The sequence below is a fragment of the Python bivittatus genome, unplaced genomic scaffold (assembly GCF_059951505.1).
Source record: "Python bivittatus isolate LINGU-HERP-01145 unplaced genomic scaffold, Pbiv_v1 ctg000700_np1212, whole genome shotgun sequence".
Classification (NCBI taxonomy): domain Eukaryota; kingdom Metazoa; phylum Chordata; class Lepidosauria; order Squamata; family Pythonidae; genus Python; species Python bivittatus.
Window position 1 is genome coordinate 177,660 of NW_028277098.1, and position 27,315 is coordinate 204,974.

The 27,315-nt window shown below is 37.6% G+C and overlaps 1 protein-coding gene and 1 long non-coding RNA gene across 10 annotated transcripts in view; one reads left to right on the top strand and one right to left on the bottom strand.

Moving 5' to 3' along the window:
- Positions 1-920: 920 nt before the first annotated feature.
- Positions 921-27,315, top strand: part of MTA1 (metastasis associated 1) — a 155,768-nt gene continuing 129,373 nt past the window's right edge. For 2 of the 9 annotated variants that reach the window (XR_015798316.1, XM_088153130.1), the window contains exons 1-6: positions 936-1,666; positions 4,988-5,055; positions 10,364-10,457; positions 14,949-15,075; positions 15,329-15,392; positions 20,133-20,250. Coding sequence is in view for 8 of the 9 variants with exons in the window: in XM_088153130.1 (XP_088009256.1) it covers positions 1,639-1,666; positions 4,988-5,055; positions 10,364-10,457; positions 14,949-15,075; positions 15,329-15,392; positions 20,133-20,250 (499 nt within the window). In the remaining variant the exon portion in view is untranslated. Of the gene's footprint in view, positions 1,667-4,987; positions 5,056-10,363; positions 10,458-10,635; positions 10,809-14,948; positions 15,076-15,328; positions 15,393-20,132; positions 20,251-27,315 lie in introns of those variants that run through there. The other 7 variants (XM_025171966.2, XM_088153133.1, XM_007436381.4 and 4 more) reach the window with 7 other exon arrangements.
- LOC148214111 (uncharacterized) overlaps positions 2,179-27,315 on the bottom strand; it is a 50,954-nt gene continuing 25,817 nt past the window's right edge. Inside the window, exon 3 of the long non-coding RNA XR_015798323.1 lies at positions 2,179-2,342. This is a non-coding gene — a long non-coding RNA (uncharacterized LOC148214111). The remainder of the gene's footprint in view (positions 2,343-27,315) is intronic.

Genomic DNA, 27,315 nt, shown 5'->3' on the forward strand with positions numbered 1-27,315 from the left:
GAAACCTAAGAACAAGACTCCTTGGTGATAGATGAATTTCCATCCTTTTCTATCTGATTAATCTTTAACCTGAAAGGCAGGAATCCTTATGGGATATTAGTTTTCTAATTTCATTGAATCTCCACGCAATTTTCTCTAAAACTGGCTGTTGCTATTGACTTGAAAACTGGGAACTACAGCTATTTATCAGTGAATGTATATTTCCCTCCTTGTAGACCTAAGAGTGACATCTGAGATCTATTTGAGGATTAATGGAAATGTTCTTTCTATACCCAAACTGTTGATTCTAACTGATGGTTTTAATGCAGATATGGGCTCCAATGGTAAAGCCGTTGTTTCCTAAAAAGCCTTGTTTTACCGTCTATTACAAATACATACACAGCATATCCAGTTGGGTAGACTTTCTTAATTTCCCCAAGGGAAATTAATTCAGTTCATTGTGATATTTGTTTGATTTGTGACTCATCTGTCATTTAGAAGCTAAAAATGGCATGCAAAGGGATTCCTTCTCCTTCTTCCTCAGAAGGACCTTCTTTTGAAACAGTTTTTGACTGAAAACTCCTATACATTTTTTTAAGAATCCCAGTAATTTTCAGTTGCCAGTGATAAAAAAAGAACCTGGTATAAATCAATAGATTTCTTGCACGTTCAAGAGATGTCCCTCACAGACTCAGGGAAAAGAACTGAAAACAAAAGACCCCTGCCAGATCAGGCCAAGGGTGCTGGGGATCCAAATCTAATACAGTAGGATTGACTTCAACTCCCTATGACCGAAAGACTACAAGAGGGCAGTGGCGTGTAGATAGTTAACGGTTTACTTTATGTCACCTCTGTCTCCTCTTTAAGGAATTGCTAATATGAGGTCACTTCCGTCTGCCTCTCTTTCCCAGGCATACTCGCACAAAACACATGCTCTTGAACTGCCTTCTTGTCTATCCCTGTAATATCTGTCTTGTAAACAGAGCTTTGTTAGTTATAAAACCTGCCTCATTAGCCATTCGTGAATCCCGCCCTCAGGAACACTCAAACGCACACACAAAATACTTAAACCTCCAACAAGAGCGCAGCTGGTTCAGCATTTGTGTTCCACAGGGGCCAATCAACTGCATTCACAAACGCCACGAAGATGGACGGGAGGGCAGTAGCCCTCTGCCGCTGTTGCTTCTTGGCAATAGGTGTTTAAAGTTCCAGAGATAATAAAAACGATCCAAGCTATCAGCCACACTAAAGTGCTGACATTTAGATAAAAGCATATTAACTTTGGCTAGATTCGCATACCACACTAAGACCGCCCCAAAGACACACTACGCTTCAAGAAAAGGTGCGAAACTACCCAGCGAGCCGTTATTTTAACAAACGCGGTACACGGGGTGGAGGGGAGGGGGCAGCAGATGCGCGCGCAGTCTGGGTCTCCTTCCGGTCTCTCGAGGAAACACCGGGGAGGCAGCGCTCGTCCACAGCCGGTCTGAGTTCGACTGGGTTTACGTACAGCTACCTCCGGTTCTCTGTCTTACATCCGCCCCGTCCCATTTCCGCTCCTCGTCTTGTCGCCTCCTTGTCTTTCGGTCTCCATTTTCCAGCGGATCTTGCTTCGAGAGGCAGTAGTCGTCTCCCTTCGGCCTTTTCTTCTCTCTCCGTATGGCCGCGAATATGTACCGTGTTGGAGGTAAGGCCTGCCATTTTGGCGGTGAGCGTATCTGTTTTCCTGTGGGTCAGTAGTGCATAGCATCTTTTCTTCTGCAGCTAGAGCAAGTCAGTTGAGCAATCGGCCGTGCTTTGTAAGGCGGTTGTGCTGGACCAAGGTGGGAGAGGCGAGCTTCACGTAATCACAGTCTTCCTTTTCTTAGTACAGCTTTATCCAAGGAACTGTCGAGAGACGATGAAAATATCTGTGACTTTCAATAACAGAGCTGTAAACAATAATGGGATGACTGGTAGCAGAGAGATCTGCCTGTCCTCTGAAAATGCAGCACGTATGAGGAAACAGCCCCTCTCATCCTGTTATTGACTTATATAAAGCTTTTTTCTGGGTGGTGTACAAATAGGAGTTTTATCTAAAAATTCTTACCTAGTTCTCCCCTCATGCCATCCAAAGATAGAGAGAAGGAGTGTTGTATGCATGCTTGTCCTTCATGTTGATCTATATAAATAATAGAGTGAATATAAATACCAGTTGGCTTCACTATCTTCATTGAGAGATACTACACAACAGAAGACAGAGATCATGTGTATACTAATGAATGAGAGGGTGCTGTGATTTCTCCTTCTTTGAACAACCTGGTCTTGTCTGTTCACTTCTGGTCTCCCTTCAGGACTGTAAGTAGGGATAGGGTCCAGTTGTGCTGCAAAGAGAAAAAGAGAGAGAGACACCGTGAGCTCACCTGTGTATTGCTATGGAAAATGGCTTCATGCCATCTTAGAAAGTGAGGATGATGGCCAGAGTTAGTCTCTTTCATTTCTGTTAATTCGGTGCAACACATGAAAATATGATGAAAGGTGGATAAGTGAAAGTAGATAAAGCTGTTCTGTGCAACCACAACTAACACCCATTTTCACGAGCATGGGAGCAACAGTTGCTATGTATTGCCATCTGAGAAGGAAGGCAAGGAGCACCAAGCAGACCTGTTCAGCCAATAAAGCCCAAAATTCTTAGAAGTGGCTACACCATAGAAGCATCTGTTCAATACTAGCAGTGTATTTTGAGACACTCAGCTATTGATGGCTGGTCTTGTGAGAATAGCTGCCTACAGTGTATAGTGCTTGAGGCTGGTGCCCTGTTTTCCTCTCACTGGTGTCTTTTTATTTTATACACTGGCGTTGTAGCCTAAGTTTTCTTCCACTTTTAAGATAATTTTTATCCACCCTAGGGTGAAAAATGGTAATATTGCTCTCTTATTAGTAAAAGAAATCAATGTCTTGGCCACTTTTTAAAGAAAATATTTTATTAATTTGACTGTTTACTCCAGCTGGTTTTATTTTTTTAAATGTAGTTTTACAATATTAATTGTTGAAATTAAGTATCTATTTTTCAAAAGTTTTACTTTGTCTTGTATCTTTACAAAATTATTTTATCAGTTTTTATTTTAAACAAAAGTGCAGGTAAATAAGCAACTGTGTTTTCTTACTTTATTTGCACAAAAATAAATAATTGGAAGTGTGTGTGTGTGTGTGTGTGATGTACTATAGATACATTTTCTGCATGGAAATTCCTTACTGTTTTCCTTACTATAATTCATTGATTTTTTTTCAATCGACCCTTTTTAAGTTTTGTTACAAATGATAATCCATATTTTTTAATTTGTACCTTTTAGGACAAACACTTTCTATATACAGTGTGCTTTATAAAGGGTTGGAGTTAGAAGCATTTTGGGGAGCAGTTATTTTGCTCAGTATTCCAGTAACCTTTTCAATCACTGAGCAGCCCCCTCTTACTATTTCCAAAATGTGGGAGGAGTGATGGAAAGATACAGCCAAGCAGCCAGTGTGTGGATGTTCAAAAGAGAGAGTTAAGCAAAGACAAATACTAGTTACATATGATATTAAAATGAGATTAATGCAATAAAATCTTGCTTTTTGTATAAAGGTACCTCTTGTATGTTTAATGAGGGCTGACTACAACCACTTGCAGTTGGAGATGGAGCTTAGGAGTTGAAACATTAACTCATTTTAATTAAGTTTTTTTTTCCTTAGAAAGAAGCAAGGAAAATGATTTTTAAAAAATATGATTGCCTTTTGGAGGAGTTCTGTTCTTTTTTCCCCCTTCCCATCCCCCTTTTTCTTTCTTTTTTTAATTATAATGAATATTAATTTTGAAATGCATTGTGTTTTTCTGTGTGTCAAAAGAGAGAGAGAGAATGTCTTAATTAGTTTAATATAATAAAATAAGTTGAAAAACACAAGGATAGGCCTGGGGGAGGGGTACATTGAGTGATAGAAGGAGTACTACTAGTATTTTATGACATTTGGCATGTCGGCCATTCTCCAAATCAGCAAATTGCCCCGTCCCCCAGCAGCATTTTTGGAAGCAATCTGGCAGCATGTTCTCAGAATTCCAAGTATGTCCACCAGGCTAAAACAATTGAGAATGTCTGCTTTACTGTCCACCTATTTAAATTATTTTTTACTATCATTCACTTAATATTTAGAGAAAGAAGATGTTTAAAAAGCTGTTTTTAATTGGCTGTCAACAATTGCTGATAGCTTGGCAGAGCTTTCAGTAAGTGAAGCATACTTTGAGATGATGACTGTTTTCTGATATATCCATATATATTTGCTGCTAACTCCTAGAAGTGGGATACTTGATCCTTGTTGTTATAGGAAGATCAATGAGCAGGGTCAGCAAATGAGGCAATAATGAGGCTGGGGAACAGAGAGCAAGAGGAATAAAGTCAGAGTGGCTTGAGAGGCAGGCAGGAAGGAAGGAATGTATGGGGATCTGGTGCTTAGATATAACCTCTGCTAGGAACCAGGAGAGCTTCTGGGAAGACTAGATGGCCACCTGGCCAATAGGTGAATCTTGATCAAAGCTCTTGTCCGAATTGGCAATGATATATCTGATACCTCCAAAGGAAAATTTTCCTTTCAATCAGGCTATAAAAGAGCCCTCCTCATTCAGTGCTATACTGGCCTATGCAGGTTTGTAAATTGGCAAAATTGTGAAGGCTGAGAAAGCTGTATTATGTAAATAATGTAAATAAACAATCTTTTTGGATCATTATTTTCTGAGTGTATTATCAGTTAGGGGAGATAGTGATGTGAAATGTCAGTACCACTTGAGTCCATGAGAGACCAGGAGAACTGAATAATGTAACATTATTGGGAATAAAAATAATACTGCTGCAATGGATAATCAAAATGGTGATAGAATAAATGATATTTTCAATAGATGCATATATATCTCTATACAAATGTTGTATATAAGTATTAATATTCTTCTTAAACTGCAGCTTCAAATATAGTGCTTCAAAAATACATCTTTTTTTTCCAGATTATGTCTACTTTGAAAACTCTTCAAGTAATCCATATTTGATACGCAGAATAGAAGAACTCAATAAGGTAAAACATTAATGTTGTAAATGGTTTTGAAGGCATTGCACATGTTTGCCATTAATTTCAGTTCACTTTTATTTCTGTAGTTTTGAATTAACTATCAGTTATATTTTAAAAGTATTATTTTCCTGAAATAGGTCAACAATTTTTGCTTTTATTTAAAAAAAAATCTTAATCAGCAAACACAGGTACAGAGAAACAGAAATGTGAGCAAAAGTAAAACTACACAATTGAGCAAGGCAGCCCTGAAAAGCAATAAATCATCCCTGACGTTTCTTCTTGTATTTTTTCTGCCAGGTTTACCCTATTGCTTCCAGTTCTCCCATTCTTCTCTTCAGTCTCTCCGTTTCTAAATGATGAGCCTTGCCTTCTACCCACTTTCTCTCTCCCCAGCTCTAATATTTTTAATGTTTCTTCTTGCTCCAGATACTTTTTTAAAATTGGTGTTGGATTTCTTTTTCTTTTTTCTTTTGGTCAAATATCCTGTCAAAAAACTTGAAAGAAACGGAAAAACATTTTGACTCTAAACTATCCTTCCCTCATCTCCCAGAGCTCTAAACCTGTTGAAGACCATTATTTTGCAGTCTCCTCACAAGGAGCAGCTGTCTACAGAACTTGTGGATGATCTCACATCCACTCCTTACCCAGAGAGGAATTATCAAAGAGCATTCTGCCGCAGTCTTCAGCTCTGCTTTTTGCGGAGCCATCTTCAGTCTGCCATTTCTTCCTCTGGAAGCCATCTTGCTTAAACCATGGTCGGTGCCTTTGAAAGGAACTAAGTTGGCATACTTCTTTCTAATCACTTTTGGAAATTGTTTGTTAACTGCTTTTCTGCTATTAGAAACCTTTGGATTGACAAGTTTGACAGAACCGGGTGAGTTTCCTTCAATCCTTAGCGAAAAAAAGTTTAAGAAGCTAAAAAAATTGTGTGTGGAGGGGGAATAAACAGCAAAAGGGTGGTTAAAACTTTGATTTTAGAAAGTTACAAATGGATTAAGGGTCCAGATAAATTTGAAATAAGATTTTGGAATTAATTATAAAGAATCCTTCCTGTGGAAAAATTTTTTTGTTTTCAATTTTTTTAAAAAACATAAGATTTAAAAAATTGGACACTAGAGAGAACTAAAGATTACAGTTACAGGAAAAGAGCACACAAACTCGACTTACAGTTACAGAATGGAGCAAAATATTCTAACACTGGTTATACAGATAGTCCTTGCTTATCAACCACAATTGGGACTGGAATCTCGATTGTTGAGCAAAGCGGGCATTAAGTGAGATGCCCACGTGACTGCTTTGCTCAGTGACAGTAATCTGGGCACTCCCAGTTACAGTTGTTAAATGATCTCCTGGTTCATTAAGCGATCTCCTGGGTAGTTAAGTGGACAGAGTGAAAGAGCTGCCTGTTGAAGGATTTCAGTTCCATGTGGAGCTGAAATCCTCCCGGTAGGCAGCCCTTTCTCTCTCAGATGTTCCTGCAGCCTGCCAAAGGGTTTCCTCCTCTCTTTGCATGGAGGGGAAATCCTTCGTGGGGCTGCAGGAACGGAGCTGAAATCTTCAGGATTTCAGCTTCATTCCTGCAGCCCAGAGAGGGATTTCACCTCCCCTCCATCTCCTCCGCTTGCAGCCTTCCCTGCCAGCTTCCCCATTGACTTTCTGGGGAAGCCAGCAGAATAGTGTGCAATTGGCGATCACATGATTGCGGGGCACTTGGAAACTGGTCATAAATGCGAGCCGGTTGCCAAGTGCCTGAAATGCGGCCACATGACTACGGGGGGGGCTGACATTTTATGACAGCTAGAAGTGCTTTACAGGCCATAAAACACCTTTTCTGAAGCTGTTGTAACTTTGAATGGTCGTTAAACAACCGGTCGTAAGTCGAGGACTACCTGTATTGAAGGATATTTTTGAACAATGGACTCAGAAGTTAATTGGACACTAGAGGGAACTAAAGATTACAATTAAAGGAGAAGAACACATAAACTTGACTTACAGTTACAGAATGAAGCAAAATATTCTAACATTGGACATATTGAAGGATATTTTTGAACAATGGACTCAGAAGTTAATTTTAATAGTGTCAACAGAAACATATGCCTCTATGGAAAGATTGTGTCTAAGAGATGTCATGGAGGACGTTCTACCTGACAAGATCGAGACCGAGTTGAAAGTGGATTTACAAATGACAGGTCACAAGAATGACATGGAAAAAAATGTTACACTGGACATACAAAAGAAACCGGCTGATTTCTTAATAATTAAAAGGGATAACAAACAATAAACCAAGAGAATGACCTGGATAATTTTCCTATATTTTTTGAAGAATCTCATGAGAAGGGACAAAGAAAAAATTAAAAGAAATCAAGTTCTATGACATTATCTGAACTAAAGATTAAGATTGTTACAAGAAAAGGAAGGAATATAAAGTTGGTTTATTTGATTGAGGTTAAAATAGATATGTTGTCATCCCTGGTAACCATTAATGGACTTTTGCTGACGCCAGGACTGAAATGACAATGCCTTATGGAGTTTATAGATAAGAGATGGAATATGGGAAGAAGAGATCATTTATTGTATTTTAAGAGGAAGTGATAAGTTAACAATAAAATTGTTTATACTTGTGGGAAGTCACACACACACACACACACACACACACATATATATATATTTGCTTACTATAGTCTTAACTTTTCTGTTTCTCTATTTTTTCCTTTTTTTCTTTTCTGCACCTTTTACTCTTTCTTTTTATTCTGTCTTTTTTTTAGTTTGTATTAGTTGTACAACTAATTGTTGTAATTATCATCTTTAATAAAATTACTGTGAGCTACCCTCTAGTTGTCCCCATGTTTGCCCCATATAACAGAAGGATTGAACCCATAAGATGGAAAATAGGATGTCTCAAACATCCTCTTGCAGAAAGCCTCTTCACACTCTGGCCCCACGTCTTGCATTAGGGTAGAAGCTTGATAGTTCTCACTGCTACAGCCTATTTTCTGGGGTGTCCTCCTCCCATCCCTGCTATGTGTGTAAGAGATAGCTCTCACAACCTGTGCTGTCTTTCTGATGATTAAAATATCAAAAACAAAAATATTGAAACAATTTCTATATTGTAAAGTCTTAGCCATATAGCTTAGAGGAATGTCACCAAGATTATGGGGAACTAACAGCTTGAATAGATTAAGAAAAAGTATGAAAAATGCTGCTTGTCTGCTACAAATGGGCATTCTCTCAGGATCTAAAGATAGATAGTAGAGAAATCTTCACATTCATTATTACAGATCAGAATTCTAAAGCACAACCTCATATACATTCAGCATAAAAATGAAATATACAGTTAATGAGCTTGTACGGAGAATTAAAAAAAAAAAACCAATCTGAAGTCTTTAGCCCAGCATAACAAAAAAAAGATTATACTTAGCACAATATTCCTAGTTAAATGTTTTTACCTATTTTTTCAGACAGAAATTTCCTGAAACAATTATTCTCAATTATTCCTGGACTTCCCACTTTCTCAGGAAGATAGAATCCCAGTCCTTTTCCCAGCTTCTGTCTACAGCTTCTTTTGTTTAAAAGGATTCTGATTTTCCTGTCTCTAGTAAAGAGAGAGAAGCTTGGATAAGCTGTATATGATTTCAGATCCTACCTTTCACAGAGTGAATATTAATTTACCATCTGGCATGAGTCTGTCACAGTTTGCAATATTGTAGAGGAGTGTAGAGATAACCTTGAAATACAAGAACTGTTAAATAAACATCAGTTTAGCCCTAGGAAGGAAAAGGGGGTGAGAAAGAAACTCTAGATAACCCTGACTTGATTCTGTTTGGTACGAGAGAGGATAGAGGGAAACTGATTGGCTTTCAAGAGTCTGTTATTATTCCTTAAACAACAAAGCAGAGTTCCAGTAACCCTTATGTTATCCCCTGGCCTGGCCTACCTCAAAGGGCTGGCAAGTGTTGTGAATGCAGGCTGTTATTCACAAACAAGTGTTTCTTAAAACACTGAATTCCAAAGAGCTGCTAGCACTATATAAATCTACCATGGGTGAGAATAAGAATATTTGTTGTTACAACTTTTCCAAGACGATGTACTTCTGAATGTGACAGCTTGAATTGCATAGTGTACTTATGTTTAAAAAAAAAAACATGGTCACTTACACCTTAATCACCGTACTGGCTCCCAGTGGTCTTCTGTGTGCAATTCAAGGTGTTGGTTGTCACCTATAAAGTTCTACATGACTCATGACCAGGTAATTCATGCTTGTCTCCAACCATTTCTACTCATCCCACCAGATCCAACAGGATGGGCAAGCTCCAGGTCCCTTCTTTGAAGCAGAGTCATCTAGCGAGACCCAAGAGGCCTGCCTTCTCTGTTGCAGTGCTTGCCATATGGAAACCATTCCCCCTGAGATTTGGATGGCCTCCACCCAGTTAGCATTCCATGATGTTTTAAAAGATACAACTGTTTTGTTACCTGGTTTTTATTCTTTGAGGGAACATCTTGATATTAAAAGTAGTAATGATTAGGTATTAGACATTTTTTAAAGATTTGTTTATTAGCAACTTGGACTTGAAAGATCCCTTCAGAAACAGCCTCTTGCTATTTTATAAATATATAGGAACAGCAAAATCCAAACAAACACAAGCAGTAATTCAATTTTTTAAGAATTATTTTATGGGAGATTGTCTGATAACAAGGGTTAAATTCCTTTCATACTTTTTTTTCATGCTTAGCTATTGGGTGTCATTTCAATTTTGCAATCATTCAGTTTGCAAAGATGATTAGCTTAGTTTTTTTTTTCCAGACTGAAACTAAGCACATTTTAGAGTCAAATATTGTATAGTTTGAGCTACATTTTTGGCAGATGCTTATTAAACAGAATTCAATAAGGAGTTTGGTAATTCCTTAAAAGGAGATGAGAAAATGACAGAGAAATTGAAGATAAACTTTTTGATTCTTCATAAAGTTAAATCATAGTATAGTGACAGTATATAGCTCAAAGACATTTATTAACTTATACTGAATTCTGTTTCAGCAGTATAACTATTACAGTATAAAACAAATACAGAAAAAAATTACATGAATTTACCATGATGCCCTATCTCATATTACGTTGTTAATGCACGTCTCAATGTTTTTTCTTTCAAGTTGGCTAGACTGGTGTCACCTAACTGCTAAATATGTACCATTTTGCTTGCAAACCTCTGGAAATGCCTTTAAATTATTTCTGCTTTCTTGCTTTAATAATGGAATCCCACTGAAACTGAAGTGGTATTTTAACTTGATTTTTATTGCTACTGTTTTTTCACTATTACAGACAGCCAATGGAAATGTGGAGGCAAAGGTGGTGTGTTTCTATAGACGTAGGGATATTTCAAACACTTTAATTGTATTGGCTGACAAACATGCAAGTAAGTGTTTTCATTACTAATAAATCATGTGATATTTACATTAATTTGTAAAATGTTGATTTTGTTTTAAGGACTGCAATAGAAAGGACTCTTATGTTATGGCGCTAGTGACATTTAAAGCAGCTCATTTAGCCAAGGGTTTGTTTATATCACTAAGAACTACAAATTGAGATACAAATATTTCTTTTTCCCAGGATGTATGAAGGTCATTTGGATTCTTTTACTCTTCAGGACTAACTTTCCTCCTTGTATTAGCAGGCAGAGTCAAAAATGTCTGTTGTGTCCCCAAGAGGAAAGGTATTCTGTTATTCAAACCAGTCCTATTGTGTCAATAGACTAATGATCTCTTTGGTGAGTTATACATGCATCTCATCTTTGGTAAAAAAAAAACACCCTATTTTCTTTCTTTCTCCCCCCCTGCCCCCCAAAGAATTAGTAGTAGACTTATGACCTACACTGAAAGGAAGACAGATTTTAATTTGTCTGTCACCTCATCATTCTAAGGAGCTTATGGCATAACAAACTGGTCATTTTCTTTCTCTCACAGGCCTCAGATTATTTTTTAGCTAGCCTTTGAACCAAAATCAGGTTTGCAAAATTCCAGCTGCCATCCTTTCTTATAGGTCAGACTATCCTATTCCAGGGTTTATACAATGAGATTAAATTTATACAATGTACTTAAAGGCTGCATTGACACAATACATTTCTACAGATATAAATACAAATAATTTAAACTAGCCAATCACATTTAAGGTTAGCATGTTGTACAATTAAGAAAATGTGAAAGGTTCTGTAATTCAGTATTTCAGATAAGCCCAGAAAATGGGATTAATTAAATAAACCAAAAATTTCCTCAAGCACCATAGTTCTGGATAAGCTTTTATGAATGGTATACAGTGGGGCAAAAAAGTATTTAGTCAGCCACCAATTGTGCAAGTTCTCCCACTTAAAAAGATGAGAGAGGCCTGTAATTTTCATCATAGCTTTACCTCAACTATGAGAGACAAAATGGGGAAAAAAATCCAGAAAATCACATTGTCTGATTTTTAAAGAATTTATTTGCAAATCATAGTGGAAAATAAGTATTTGGTCAATATCAAAAGTTCATCTCAATACTTTGTTATATATCCTTTGTTGGCAATGACAGAGGTCAAACGTTTTCTGTAAGTCTTCACAAGGTTTTCACACACTGTTGCTGGTATTTTGGCCCATTCCTCCATGCAGATCTCCTCTAGAGCAGTGATGTTTTGGGGCTATCGCTGGGCAACACGGACTTTCAACTCCCTCCAAAGGTTTTCCATGGGGTTGAGATCTGGAGACTGGCTAGGCCACTCCAGGACCTTGAAATGCTTCTTACGAAGCCACTCCTTCGTTGCCCGGGCGGTGTGTTTGGGATCATTGTCATGCTGAAAGACCCAGCCACGTTTCATCTTCAATGCCCTTGCCGATGGAAGGAGGTGTTCACTCAAAATCTCACGATACATGGCCCCATTCATTCTTTCCTTTACACGGATCAGTCGTCCTGGTCCCTTTGCAGAAAAACAGGCCCAAAGCATGATGTTTCCACCCCTATGCTTCACAGTAGGTATGGTGTTCTTTGGATGCAACTCAGCATTCTCTCTCCTCCAAACACGACGAGTTGAGTTTAGAGCAAAACGTTCTACTTTGGTTTCATCTGACCATATGACATTCTCCCAATCCTCTTCTGGATCATCCAAATGCTCTCTAGCAAACTTCAGACGGGCCCGGACATGTACTGGCTTAAGCAGGGGGACACATCTGGCACTGCAGGATTTGAGTCCCTGGCGGCGTAGTGTGTTACTGATGGTAGCCTTTGTTACTTTGGTCCCAGCTCTCTGCAGATCATTCACTAGGTCCCCCCGTGTGGTTCTGGGATTTTTGCTCATCATTCTTGTGATCATTTTGACCCCACAGGGTGAGATCTTACATGGAGCCCCAGATCGAGGGAGATTATCAGTGGTCTTGTATGTCTTCCATTTTCAAATTATTGCTCCCACAGTTGATTTCTTCACACCAAGCTGCTTGCCTATTGCAGATTCAGTCTTCCCAGCCTGGTGCAGGTCTACAATTTTGTTTCTGGTGTCCTTCGACAGCTCTTTGGTCTTGGCCATATTGGAGTTTGGAGTGTGACTGTTTGAGGTTGTGGACAGGTGTCTTTTATACTGATAACAAGGTCAAACAGGTGCCATTACTACAGGTAACGAGTGGAGGACAGAGGAGCCTCTTAAAGAAGTAGTTACAGGTCTGTGAGAGCCAGACATCTTGCTTGTTTGTAGGTGACCAAATACTTATTTTCCACCATGATATGCAAATAAATTCTTTAAAAATCAGACAATGTGATTTTCTGGATTTTTTTTCTCATTTTGTCTCTCATAGTTGAGGTATACCTATGATGAAAATTACAGGCCTCTGTCATCTTTTTAAGTAGGAGAACTTGCACAATTGGTGGCTGACTAAATACTTTTTTGCCCCACTGTACCTTCTTTCTCCTGGCAGACCAGAAGAGCAATGTTATTCACAGTGTAGCCACATTCTATCTGGCTATGAGAACAAGGCAGCAAATATTGTATAATGCAACTGCATTCCTTCTATATCTTTAATTTTCACCCCAAACCTCACTTTTTTTCCTTTTTTTCCTTTTTTTCCTTTTATTGTTGTTTTAATGAATTATGGGAGATTTTAGGTATATTTTATGTATTGTGTGTGTGTGTGTATGTTTATATACTGTGTATATATGTATGTATGGAGAGAGAGAGAGAGTCTGGTCTGAGTCCATAATAAAGTTTATTTTACGTCATAACAAAAATCCCCCCCACAACATCCCATTTCTGCCCATCCACCCACACTCTACTTAATTCCCAGCTACAATTGCCAACTTTCTGTTAGCATTTCCCTTTCCTCACAGACCCTCCTCCCATTATGGTCCTTGGGTTAAGGATGCCTTTTTCTTTCTGCACTCTCAGTTCAGGTAAAGGGCCTCCACTTCCTTTTTCTTTTCCTTACCCAGAGAATGATTAACTCTCCTTTTAATCAACACTGCTCACCAGCAAGTCCATATGTATACCTATAGTGAGTAGTGGGCAGCCACAACAGGCAGAAACTCTTCCTCTTCTTATAGGTGGTCCTCCTGCATGGCCATAGGTGCCAGCTAAGCAGCATCGTCAGTGGTGGCCACAGCACCCACATACCCAACTGATCTTGAGTTAGCCATGCTATGCAAATTTCCAGACTCCGTGCCAGAACAGGAGACAAGCCAGACGTTGTTTTCTACCTCCACTAATCTGTTAGTCTCCAGTGGTTTCACTGACCATTTTCTATTAGCTGCCTGGTTTCCCAATGGCAGCAGCAGCAGTCTCATCCCATCCCAAGCACTGGTGATGATGGCATGTGGATGGGAGCTACAGTGGCCCTCCATCTCTGCCTGCCTTGCTGCTATAGCACAGTGACTAACTAGCTTTCTACCCCCTGCTAATATTGTGCTCTAATTTCTCTGGCATTCTCCTTTTCTCTCCTCAACTCTTTCTTTCTCTCCCCAGTGCCACATTTCCATTCCTGGATATTAACTGGATTCTCCATATCTCCCATTTTGTTCTTCATCAACTTTTACAAATCTTTCCATCTTTACAAATCACCAAACCTCTCTCTCAGAAAGAAAGAAAGAAAGAAAGAGAGGGAGAGGGAGAGGGAAAGAAAGAGGGAGGGAGGGAGTCTTCCCAAATAAAACCTCTTTCAGGTATGAAAACAATTGGCTGTCATGTAACTCTGGCAGTGTAAAAATAATGATTCCATTACTTTCAACCCATTTTTTCAAGATTGGAGGTTTGAAGTTTCCTTTCCCAGAAGCCTTCTGTGTTGACATACGCCGGCTTGTTTTTCTGCCTTGGTGTATCTGTTTGATAGTTATTGCTGCCTCCACCTATCTTCCAGAAGGTTGCCTCACCTAGCATCTGACTTGGCCATCCTTTCTCCCTATTAGTAGAGAAAATGTTTCCTGCCTCCTTGAATTGCGCTACATGTATAAATTATATACATACAGTAATTTATTGGTGTAGCCATAACTTGAATGCTTAAGGGGATTAGATGAAATGGAGATAAGTTTTTCAAAGGCTACTAGTTATGTTGGCCATATACTGTCTCCTCTGTTTGAAGTTGTATTACCTTAAATAACTGCTACAAAGAATCATGAGCAAAAAGTGCTCTTATTGCACTCCTGTCTTGTTCTGGATATATCATAAGTGTTTGGCCATGGTGGAAGTGGTCATGGTAGGAACAGAATACTAAACTAGATGGACATGGAACAGATCTACAATTCTTCATAGGTACTTATTCATCATCATTAATAGCTAGCCTGTACTGATACATACTTATTCATTATTATTAATAGATATCTGTACTGATCTCTCCGAGTGCATTTCAGCTGATTCAAGAAGTACAGTTTATCTCATTTTTAATGTTTTCTGTATCATTTAGGAGAAATGGAAGAAGAGATGGAAAACCCAGAAATGATGGATTTACCTGAGAAACAGAAACACCAGTTGCGACATCGAGAACTGTTTCTCTCACGGCAGTTGGAATCTTTGCCAGCCACTCACATTAGGTATAGTCTAAGTAAATGAGCATAATCATATTTAACCTTGATTGTATTATATTAAACCAGGGATGGTTGGATTTGGTTAGTACTTGAATAAGAAACCACCAGGAAATGCTAGCTCTCTAAGCAAGACATTTGAAAAAAAAACACTTCCATATTAGGACATGAACTCCACTTGGAGAGCTTTGTTATGTGATACATGCGGAGAAGCAATAGTCAGAAATTACTCTAACTCTGATCTTTTTCTTTTTCTTTTTAGAGGCAAATGCAGTGTTACTTTATTAAATGAAACAGAATCTCTTAAATCCTATCTAGAATGTGAGGTATGAGCTTACTTAAACATTGAATATTTTTTAAAGTATTACGTTATGCACTATATAGTGTATACTGCCTGCTGTTTGCATTTTGTCTGAGTTTATCTAAATGTTGACCTTAATCAAATACTGGGCTTGACGTTTCCTCTAAGATTCCACAGCTCCATAAAGGCATAGGATCTTAAAAGTGTAGACCTGGGTCCTGGCATTCATTACAATGACTACCACTGTTCATCAGATTTTGTATAACAGTTGACTTCATTTCGTACAAAGAATCCATTGATTCAATTGGTAAGTTGCAATTTAGAAATTATTCTAATAGTTTCAATAGTAATTACAGGTACCTTTGAATCCATATTTTACACGCGCGTGCACACACACACACACACATGCTCTACACACACACACACAAACATACACAAAGGAACTGCTATACCCTGATATCAGAATATGACATATAGTTTCTTACTGATAAATTTTAAGAAGTTACCTAAAAAACAGTATTTCCTAGGCATCTCTGTTATGAAAAATTTCAGGTCCTGATATAAACTTCAAATATTGTTTTCTAAGTTTCAAGTACTCAGTTTTGAAAAGGTGTTATAGATAGTCCTCGTTTAGCGACTGCCTTGTCCAAAAACCATTTGCAGTTACGACACTGATGAAAAAGTAACTTTGCAACCAATCCTCGCATTTATGATGTTCTCAGGTCTGTAAAGCAAAGCTGAAATGAGATTGCAAGCACAGTCATGGTTTCACTTAGCGACCGCTTTGCTTAACAACCAAGTTGCTGGTCCCAGTTGTGCTTACTAAACAAGGACTACCTGTATAACACCTTAATGAAACATTTAAAAAACTTTGCCTTGGTGTCTTAACCAGTTAACTTAAAGTGTTGATTCTCATAAATGTAAAAATACACTATATAGAAAAATTCAGTTAGGAAATTAGCCAAATACTGAATTTCTAGGAAGACATTCTCCAAGTTTACTGTTTAAATATAAGACTACAGAAAATATTTTTTCTCACAAGTTTTATTATATCTTTTCATTTAATTACACTTTTGATCTAAACAGGTGTTACAACATTTTATCTGTCAGATCCCTAACATTTTTATTCTGTCCCTCTCCAGTGAGAGATATTATCTAAATCAATTTGTTCAATAATTTTTGGACAACAATTATTAGATTTCACTGTGAAAGTGTCTGTCTTACTGTGTTCTCTGCCTATCATGATCAATTGTTCAGTAGGGTACCTTGGAAAGAGTGCAGGGTCATGCGTGCGTACAGTTGCAGGGTGGCCAGGGAAAGAGGGCACAGGGTACGTGTGTGTGATTGCAGGGAGGCTGTGGAAAGAGGGCACAAGGGTGCATGCGTGCGCATGTGCAATTGCAGGGAGGCTGAGGAAAGAAGGCACAGGGTGGGTGTGATCGCAGGGAGGCCGTGGAAGAGGGTGCAGGGTATGTGCATTTATGTGTCTGATCGCAGGAAAGCAGAGGAAAGAGGGAGGGTGTGGGGTGCGTGCAATTGCAGGGAGGCCATGGAAAGAGGGCATGGAGTTTGTGCATGCATGTGTGTGAGCACAGAAAAGCTGGGGAAAGACGGTATGAGGTGTGTGTGAGTGAAGGGAGGAAGGAGGGTACGGTGCATGTGAGTGAAGAAAGGCTGGGCGGGGTGAAAAGACTTACCCTAGCAACTTGCAATCTTCCTTGCTGGCTTCCCATTGACTTTGCTTGGGGGAACCCAGCAGGGAAGGGCACAAATGGTAATCGCGTTACCATGAGATGCTGCAACTGGTTGTAAGTGCGAGCTGGTTGCCAGACACCCGAATTTTATTCATGTGACCATGGGGGCACTGCAGTGGCCAGAACTTCAAGGACTGGTTGTAAGTCCCTTTGTTCAGCATCATTATAACTTCAAACAGTCGCTGAACGAATGGTCGTAACTCAAGGACTACCTGTAATGCTCTATTGAAAAGGAAGCTGGAGGCCAAAAGGCCAGCTGAGAGAGATAGCTTTGTCTTATTTGTCACTGACCAATATATAATTTTACTTGTATGCATTTATATAGACACAGACTGATATATATGTATATTCAGTCGATAGTCTAACATACAATAGGTAGAATTTGAGTATTTTACTCTTAAAGTTTTTTTATTAATGTCATTTTGCTTTAGCATTTATATTGTACTTTTAATATCCTGGTATCTGTACTTATTGCAGTGTAGTAAATGTCATTTGCAAGAAATGACTTAGACATTAAGGCATTTTTATTGTCTTTTCTAAATAATGTTGATGTTTCCATAAATACCATGGTTTAATGACTTTGTTCTTTTATTCATTTTATGAAGTTGATTATTCCATTTGCCGGTCAGTGATTGTAATAATGAAGATTAATTGATTAAGACCATATTTTAAATATCATATGGGTTGATATGTTTAGTAAAGCAGAACTTTTATCTTTCTACCCAAAGTATGTACATAAACCAATTTTATATAGAAGGATTATGCTTACATCATGCCAAGAATCTGTTATTTTTATAATAAACTAGATACTTTAAAATATTTTGTAGCAAAATATTGATAAAAGTTTGTATAAAGTGCTGCTGGAAACAAAATTAATATTTAATTTTAAATGGGTTATATTTTACTGGTTATATTGACAGTGAAGATATTGAAGTGGTAGATAGCTTCTGCCTTTTAGGATCAGCCATCAGCAGTAAAGGAACAAGCAGTCAAGAAATATGCTGAAGCCATGAAGGCCTTGGGAAAGATATTTAAATGCTGTGATGTGTCTATACCTAAAAAGATCAGAATTGTGCAAGCAAGGTATTACCTGTGACACTCTAAGCGAAAGTTGGACTTTGAAGAAGCAGGATAGGAATTGTATTGACACTTTTGAACTTTAATGTTGGAGAAGACTCCTGAGAATACAGTGGACAGCCAAGAAAACAAACAAATGGATCATCAAACAAATCAACCCAGAGTTCTCACTTGAGGCATAAATGACCAGGCTCAAATTATCCTACTTCAGACAAATTATCCTCTTCTTTAAAAGAGCTGCATACAGATACTATGCGAAGACCCAGCTCTCTAGAGAAGGCTCTAAATGCTGGGAAAGGTGGAAGGAAAGAGAAGAAGAGGACCACCAGCAGCAAAGTGGATAGACTCAGTTGCAGTGGCAATGAGGGCACCATTAGAAATCTGAAAGGCCACGTTAAGGACAGATTATCATGGGGAAGATCTATCTCTGTGGTTGCTAAGAGTCAATATCAACTTGATGGCATATAATCAAAAAATGGTCATTACTAATTATTTCTGCTTCAGTGAATACAGAAAGTTGAAAATTCTCTCTTCATCTTAGTTTGATATAATAATGTTAAGCATTCCTAAAATCCTTCCACTATTAGTTTACTCCTTGACACTTAATATTACTGCCTTTCCTCAAAAGCTAGTGATACTTTTTTCTTGTTCTCTTGCAAGTGCATATGCTGATGACATACTTTGGGTCAGAAATAAGCCTCTTTGGATTCTACTGGACCTATTCCCAGGAAGATGTAATGCAGCCTTATTGTTGCTGCCAGAATACTTTTACATAAACAAACAAACATTTCTTTGCCTTGTATATATTTTGTAAGATTAACATATTCTTACATTTTTCTAATTTCAGACAAATATTCATAGCATTTGTAGTGCTATTAATTGTGCTACGTAAAATATTAAGTTTATACTTCATAAGGGTAATTTTATCCATATGTCTGGTTGTGCCTTTCTGGGAAAAGATATTTTCTTTAAAAGATACTATGTTCATACTCCATGCATTCCAAAGCAACTTTTTGTCTTTGAATCCAAAACTCTGCAAATCCTTGTATGCATACATCATATAATTGTGAAAAAATAAGAATTCCAAAAGAAGTATTACTCTTATAAACACAGTGGTCTAATATATTCAGTTACTTTGTTTGATTTACATAGAGCCTTTTTTCTCATAAAACATGGAATCCTAGAGGCCATTTAAGCCAAAAGTCCAATTTTAAAGCAGCTCAGTTCTTTCACTCTGTATTTCTTTACGAATTTTCTTTATATATGGTACAATCTACAATCAATCTTTACATTCCCTAGCTTGACACAGAATCCCATTTCATTCACTTTTAAACACTTGTTCATTGTGTTCTTTTCTAAGAAGCATTCTTATTTTTCCCTACAGAACTTTACTTTCTTCGACTGTCTGCCATGTACTATCTGTATCCTACTCCCATTTGTATGATCTAGAACATTTATACCCTAGGAGATGCTTCATTCCAAATCAAGTGCTCCCTGGCTCCTGTCAGCTTTTCTTATAGATTCAGTTTGCCCAAATGGTCTTGTTTGTCTAGCAAGCTAAATACCTAACAATACTACAGTTTCTTTCTTGCATTGAGATTCCTCAGCTCTAAACACAGAACTAGCAATTTTGAGAATACTAAATTTGTATGCTGGCTTTCAGCCTTCCATTTAAGCAACTTAAATTTTGCTTTGAATACTACATTACTAAAGTTCCCAATATTTTTATACATTATAACTATGCACTTCTGTCTAGAAAAATGCTCTCTGAAAAAAATGTTTACTTTTTCACTGTTACAGACTTGATACATTTAATCTTACCTTCCTGGCTTCCAGTTCTAATTTTGATTATAAAAGAAGAGTTAGAAGAGGATTTATTTTGAATCAAAGTTGCAGGAATAATAAGAGAAGTTACTGTCCTTTTTTATTTCTAGGACTTCTTTTTTTATTCACTAGTGTATGATCCACAACAGAAGACTCTTCTAGCTGATAAAGGAGAGATCAGGGTTGGGAACAGATACCAAGCTGATATAACTGATTTCCTGAAAGAAGGTAATTTCATTTTTCAGCTCTGCACAAATCCATAAAGAATTCATATTATGTTCTTAAATGTTTTAGGAGCTGTTAAATTAAAAGGTTTTTTCTTTTATTCAGATATGAAGCTACATTTTTGTGGATTTTTTAAGAACACAATTAATTCAAGTTGAACCTTTTCTGGAAAATTACTTCATCTTTTCAATATAAGTGTTTGGGTCTATAGCCTCCCCACTTTTTGTCCAGTTTGGCTCCAGAAACATCAGAATGACTAGCTGGAAGAGTTCTGAAGTATATTGAAATAATTTCTGGCATTAAGATGGAAAATATGCAGAACATATTTGATTGAAAGAAAATTAGTGACGGTAGAAGTGATATATTTGAATTGAATCTGAAGCTGAGTCAGTGCTTGGATCCATTTTACACTTGCTGGCTGTCAAATTAGAATCCATCAAAGTGCGGTGTCTGATGCTAAGAAATTTAATTTAATGCCAGAGCATAAAAAAAAATACAGTTAAATAATGCAGCTGCCATTATTATTCTGAAATGTCTGTGAATTGACTTTCAAACTATTGTATATAGAGTGAAAGATGTGAAAACAGTGAGAAGTCAGTAAGTAAAGCACTGTATACTGGTAGCTCAAAGAATACAGTTTGCCTAACTGCCATTTCAAGATCTTCTGTAGGAGTTCTTGACAGTTGAAGCAAGAATTGGAGATTAAATCTGGCCCAGTGGTTGAATTGGTATCACCAATCTCAGCAAGTTGGATAAGATAAGGGAGTAAAGATTCAGATAGGGAGGCACAACCTACCCATAATCTAACTATTATGTAGGCAATATTCAAATACCTATTGCCAGATGTGACTCGCTTAATAACAGTCCCAGTTGGCATACTTAGATATAGTTGTGCAAATGTAGTTCTTGCTCAAAGCTGAAACTGCAGGTCTGCTTTTTCAGGAGAGCACAACCCTATCTAGTATACAATTAAACCCAAAGCAGGGTATCCAGGCCCTCCTGCCATTTGTATACGTGTCAATTTCATTCAACTTACTCATCCTCATTCAGTCTATTATTAAACTATTATCAACTGCTTCTTTAGATAGCAAGGAGCAGTAACATCCTCCCTCTGGATGTTGGAGTTGGTTTTGCAATTGATGTAACCATGGAAGGTAAGGCCTTCTGCCAACCAGGTTTCCTGCATTAAAATTATATCATATTTGGATAAGACATTTGCAAAGGCAGCATCATTTCTCCTATTGTTTCATCTGGTAGTATTCCAAGAAATAAGGGTTATAGGGTCTTGAGCAGGAGGCAAGTATCATTTTAAATCAAACAATTGAATTCCTCCAGCTTGATCTTCCTTTGGGAAGTTTACAGTTTTGTCAAATTGAGCCTTGGAGGCTATTATCTCCCTCCAAGGGAGTGTCTTGTGCAGAAGAGATCTCTTAAAGATGGGATTGTGGCTGTGCCAGGGTTTTACTAGGTCATGGATTCCTCCTCTACATTGTTTGACTTTCTGATAAGAGAAATTATAGGCAGAGGCTACCAAATCCTTTTCTCTATCTTTAGGCTTTTCAGTAGACAGGGAGTGATCCTGCCAAGTTGCAGGGCTGCATGCTGTTGGGGTTAGTTTAATAAGATCCTCAAAATAAGGGTTATTAACTGACAACAACCCCAAATTTTGATAAACTGGGACAGAATCTCTAGGATCATCCAGATGGTATATCTTGAGATGCCTGTGTATTTTGGCCTTGCTTTCCAGTGTAGAATCTTGGTCAAGTTAGAGTGAAGCATAACTTCAGACTCTGGATATTATATGTCTGAAAGCATTGGCTGGGTTAGCCAAAAGTGTTTGTTTGAGGCCATCCAGTCTTCTCAGGATTTCTTCCTGTTCATGATCTGGTAATACTACAAAGGGGTTAACCAGACCAGTGCCAAATGCCTCCTGTGAATTCTTTTTGTCTGGACTTATTTCTGTAGAATTGTGTGGGTATTGGACTGCAAAGAACAGTAGGAGTTGGCATTGGTAGATTGCCTTTAGTTCTCATGGAATCAAGTCCAGCTTGGGATAGAACTTTAAAAAGAGGATATACTTTTTGTCATAGAAAACCTGGATGGGAAATATCTAAAAATGTGTAAGAAAGATTTCATTTTTTGTAACATAGAAGGTATTGTTGACTGATGACAAAGGCATAAAATCACTCTGCTGCCTGCTGCACTTGGAACCATTTGACTATGTGCAGATTTACTAGGAGGACCGTTAATAAAGAAGTTGGCTCAAGGACAGAATGGTGGCTTTCTTAGATTCCCAATTCTTTTTCTAGAATAATGCTCAGTCTGGTTATTTTGGAGTTACAAGTACTCTTGACTAAACCCTCCCTTAGGGAACAGTGTTGGAGAATTGAAGTGTACCTGGGACACATTCTTAGAAAACAGGGTGTTGTTTTGCTTTTCAAAAGTAGCAGCAGGCTACTCCTGTTTTAGTTCAGTATCATGAGTTTTTACAAATGGAATCAGACTGTCTGGTTGACTTTGTGCAAATGCCTCAAATTCTTAGGGAGTTCATTTTATTCTCAAGGTAAAAATTATTGGTGTGTGCTTTTAGCAGACATGGCCTAGCCACTAAGTCAGCCATAAATTCTTTTGTAAGGTGATCATCTTGGCCTGTGTCAAGAAAGTCAGCTATATCAGAAAGGGAGCTCTGGGAAGGTAAGAAAGCTTTCTATGCTCAACTTCAACCTGTGGGAGGAAAAGAGCTCTAAAGTTGTTTTCTGGGTTCTATTTCCAAATCACAACTGATAGATCATTTATGTTAATAAAAATACATATAGAATGTACAATCTTGGCTTTACTTACACATTTCAGCAGGTAGTCATCCACGTTGTAACCTTTGTGTAAGTTTGATGCATAAAGACTTGTTCTTTGTCTTTTCTTTCTCTTTCCCAGAAGTTTTTGTCTTTATTTTCCCAGTTTTTGTCATTCCCTGGTTCAGTGACGGAGCTACAGATTAGACTATTTTCTGGCCTTTCTCAGCAGAATAAACAAATAAAGCAAGTAAAATGAATAAAAGGTTACACAGAGTTCATTAAAGAGCTGCCATTCCAACACCATATTGTGTCCTCCCTCCTCCAGTCCCTAAACTGAAAAGCATCCAAAATAACAGGACAAATATTTTGTACAGTTATTATCTTTATCTGCAAAGAACAATATTAAATGATCATGATGAATGAATTGCTCAATATGCCCTCCACAAAACCCTGAGAGAGAGACAACACAATGTAGAACAGTGCCCATTCTGTGTATATTCATATTCAAGAGATTCCCTCCACTAGTACTTAAGGTGATGCTCCTTATGTTTCAGTTGCTCTCAGGAAGTGACACAATTCTGCCACAGGCAAGAAGGACCATAGGGATGCTGGTGTCTATTGCACAAAATAATTTCATGTTCCTACAACTCTATGAGGTTGTAACAGTAGCATTTTAAATAGAAGTTACAGGAAATCCCAAGGGCTCTCAAGGAGGTACTTGATTCTAGCAGCACATAGGCATTTTAACAGTTCTGCTGTCCTTGCAGAGCATATGAGCAGCTGGCATAAAATAGACAAGATTATGATGTGTCCATGAGAACATTGTTATACAAAATTCCTCCACCTGCTTTTCCTGAAGTTTGAGTGTTTGAAGTTTGAGTTTCATTTGAGTGTTCTAGATTTCAAGATAACTGACTTCAGTAAGCTAAGGGGAAAAATAGGAAAGATTCCATGGATGAAAATATTGAAGTTCAGGCGGGTTCAGAAATTCCCCCCAAAATGGGATAATTAAGAGCCAAACACAAACAGTATCAAAGAGAAACAAAAATGGAAGGCAACCAGTGAAACCAGTATGGTTGCATAAAGAGCTGTCTGATGAGCTGAGAAACAAAAAGGACAAGATTAAAAAATTGAGAGAGGGACATACAGGTAGTCCCAGGGTTAAGAACACCTGGTTTACAGACTCAAGTTTAAAACTGAGCCTATTGTAGCAAAATTTGAGTTAAATACACAATGATTCAGATTAAATACACAATGGTTCGAGTTAATTACACAATAGGACTTATACATTATTATATAATAATACTGTTCTGGATAACATACAAATTTGACTTAAGGACAGACCTTGGGAACAGAGCTCATTCTTAATCTGGGAACTACCTGTATAACAAAAGCAAAATATCAGAAAATAGCCCAAATCTCTAAGAGTAGGGTCAGGAAGGCTAAGGATCAGAATGAGTTGAGGCTTGCAATGAATGCCGAAAAATAACCCCCCCCCCAAAAAAAAGTTCTTTAGGTATGTGTGAAAGAAGATGAAAGTCAAAGCATTCTGGTGATTGGGGAAGATGGCAGGATGCGACAGACAATTGAGAGAAGACTGGACTGCTTAATTCCTGTTTTGGATCTGTCTTCTTGCAAAAAGAAAAAGGTGCCCAATCTGACAGAAGCCACACGTTGGGGGTTAGAAAAGAAACACAGGTTAAAATAGTAAGAGATTGGTGAGAGAACTCCTAGCTGCTCTGAATGAATCTAAGTCTCTGGAACCAGATGGATTACATCCCAGGTTGCTAAAAAAACAGGTGGTTGTGATCTCAGAACTGCTGAGTGTAATTTTGGAGAATTGTGTTTCTGAAAAAGTCACTCTGAGGTCTGCTATAGAGTGTCATGGGAGGTTGACTGTGTGAACCACAATTTGCTGTGGTCTGCATAGTCAAAAGCCTTTGTAAAATCAATGTTGTCCACAACCTGCTTACAAACTGTACTTTACCTGCATCATTATATAAGATTTTAAACAGTTCTGATGGTGTTCCATCAACTCCTGCAACTTTGGTGTTAGCAGTACTTTATGGGGCCATGTAATTTCATTTTTCTTTGTTTGTACAATTTATCCAGCATATTCATATCATCTCTTCTTGATGTCTTCTTTCTGCAAGTTGATCTTCACCTTCCTTTATTGTACCCATCTATAAAAATTCCCTAGATTTTTGTAATTTTCTTAAACATCTTGTCCTTGCTATTTGATTTTTATCCTTAATTTCTTTGCATTGCTTATTTCAATATAACTGTTTGTCTGTTCTTGCTCTTCCTTAGAACTCAGCATTTTACTGGGCTAAATTTCCTTTGCCTCTGTTGCCTTCTCCTTTCTTTCTATCTTCAACTAAATACAGTATGTCAGCAGACAACCAACCTTGTTTGCTAATGTAATAGTACACTATACTATTACCTTTAGAGAATCAGTACAGTAGATGCATTGTGTTGTATAATTAGTAGGGGTGTACTGTGCTGATAATTTGGCCAGTATACAGATGTAGTTAAATAAATAATTGTCCTGTATTTGAAGACCTTGATGTCCACAGTCCTGAGATTGAACATAGGTTCAATTCAAGTTTTTATTGTGGCTTTGTAGCATTGGAGCAAATGATAACATTTTTAGATCCATGCATACTTATGAAAAATTAATGTTGCAGTATGGTTTAAAGTAGCTCTGTTATTAACCATTTTTGGGATCACAATTAAGTTCTTGAAACAGATAATTTTGAAAATTAACCTAAGAAATGCATTACATTACAGAGCTATCTGACATATTTGTTATGAAGGTTATACATACAAAACACTCTAAATGTTGAGGTCTCAAACATTGTGCCTAAAAGCATCAGTGACCACCTGGATACATTCCTTAGGGCCTCCTAAGCCCCTTGTCCAATCAAACCTTTTTAAAATTTTAATTAAAAACTAATTAAATGAGAGTACAGCAAGCGGCAACACATAAATGGCCTTTGCTCATCTCAGAAGGCTAAGCAGAATCAGATGTGATTAGTGCTTGGATAGGAGACCAGAAAATTCCAAAAAGGTTAGATTGAGAAGAAAAAAAAAAAAAGAATCCCAGAAGAAAGCAATAGCAAATTACTGAAATGAACAAGCCTTTGTTTATTTGGAACCTAATTACAAAGGTTAGGACAGAATATTTTCTTTTGTGTGCACTTTGATTTGATTCTGCTTGATCTCTCTAATACGATATAATCATATTTCTATTTAATTTTTCTACAATGTTAAATTTTCTTCATTTTTTGGTGATTTTTACAAATGTCTTCCAGAGTAGCTTATAAGACAAATTCTATCTGTAAAGGCAAAGTACAAAAAAGAACAATAGACGAAAAGACAAACAAGTACAACCAAATTTATGGGAACAAAACACTGGTTTAGAACGTATGAAGTCATCTACTTTTTCCCATTATAAATATGGAGTTTGCTTCTGCTGCCTTTCTGCTTTTATTTGATGAAAATAAAATAACTAAAATGAGCAGCTGCACTTATATACACCTATATATGTCTAGCTGTCAACCTCTTGATTTTAAAAATTAGAAACTAGGCTATAGTAACTAGAATTAGCCTTGTTCAAATGCCAGTACTACAGGCCATTGAAGATCTGTCCTCATCTTTAGGAATCCCAGCGGTGGGGATGATAACAGGGCTGTACAAAGAAGTCAGAAAAGAAAGTAACCCTCTAGTATTTTCCAAATGTTCTTACGTTGGTAAGAGCAGAACAGTAATAATATAATCCTGTCAGCCAATGAGAGAAATTTTCTTTCCCTGTTCAGTGCTTAGAGGCATCCAACTACATGCTTAATTCTTCCACGCCCAGAAAGGCAGGGAAATCTCACAACTGGTCAGTCTCTCCTTTTACTTTTTTCTCTTCTTTATCCAAGACAATCTCTCATCTTATGTTTACATGTTTTTGTTCTAGTTTTCCATTTTAGTTGTGATTTTTCTCCCTAACTACTCCCATCATTTGCATATTTCAGTAGGATAGGAACCACTCTGACAGACTTGGACTTAGTCTATTTCTCCTACATTCACCAGCCTTTGAAGGCAAGTTTAAGTTTGTGTACAAAGTTTTTGCTTTGTAAAACTTGATATTTATTTATTTATTTATTGTTTGTTTATTTGCTGCTTGCTTGCTGTTTATATTTTGCTCCAATCCAGCAAAGTAGATAACAATCCCTAAGGGAAGGGAGCTGAAGATAACCTACCCTGCTTAATCTTTTTGGTCTGGCAG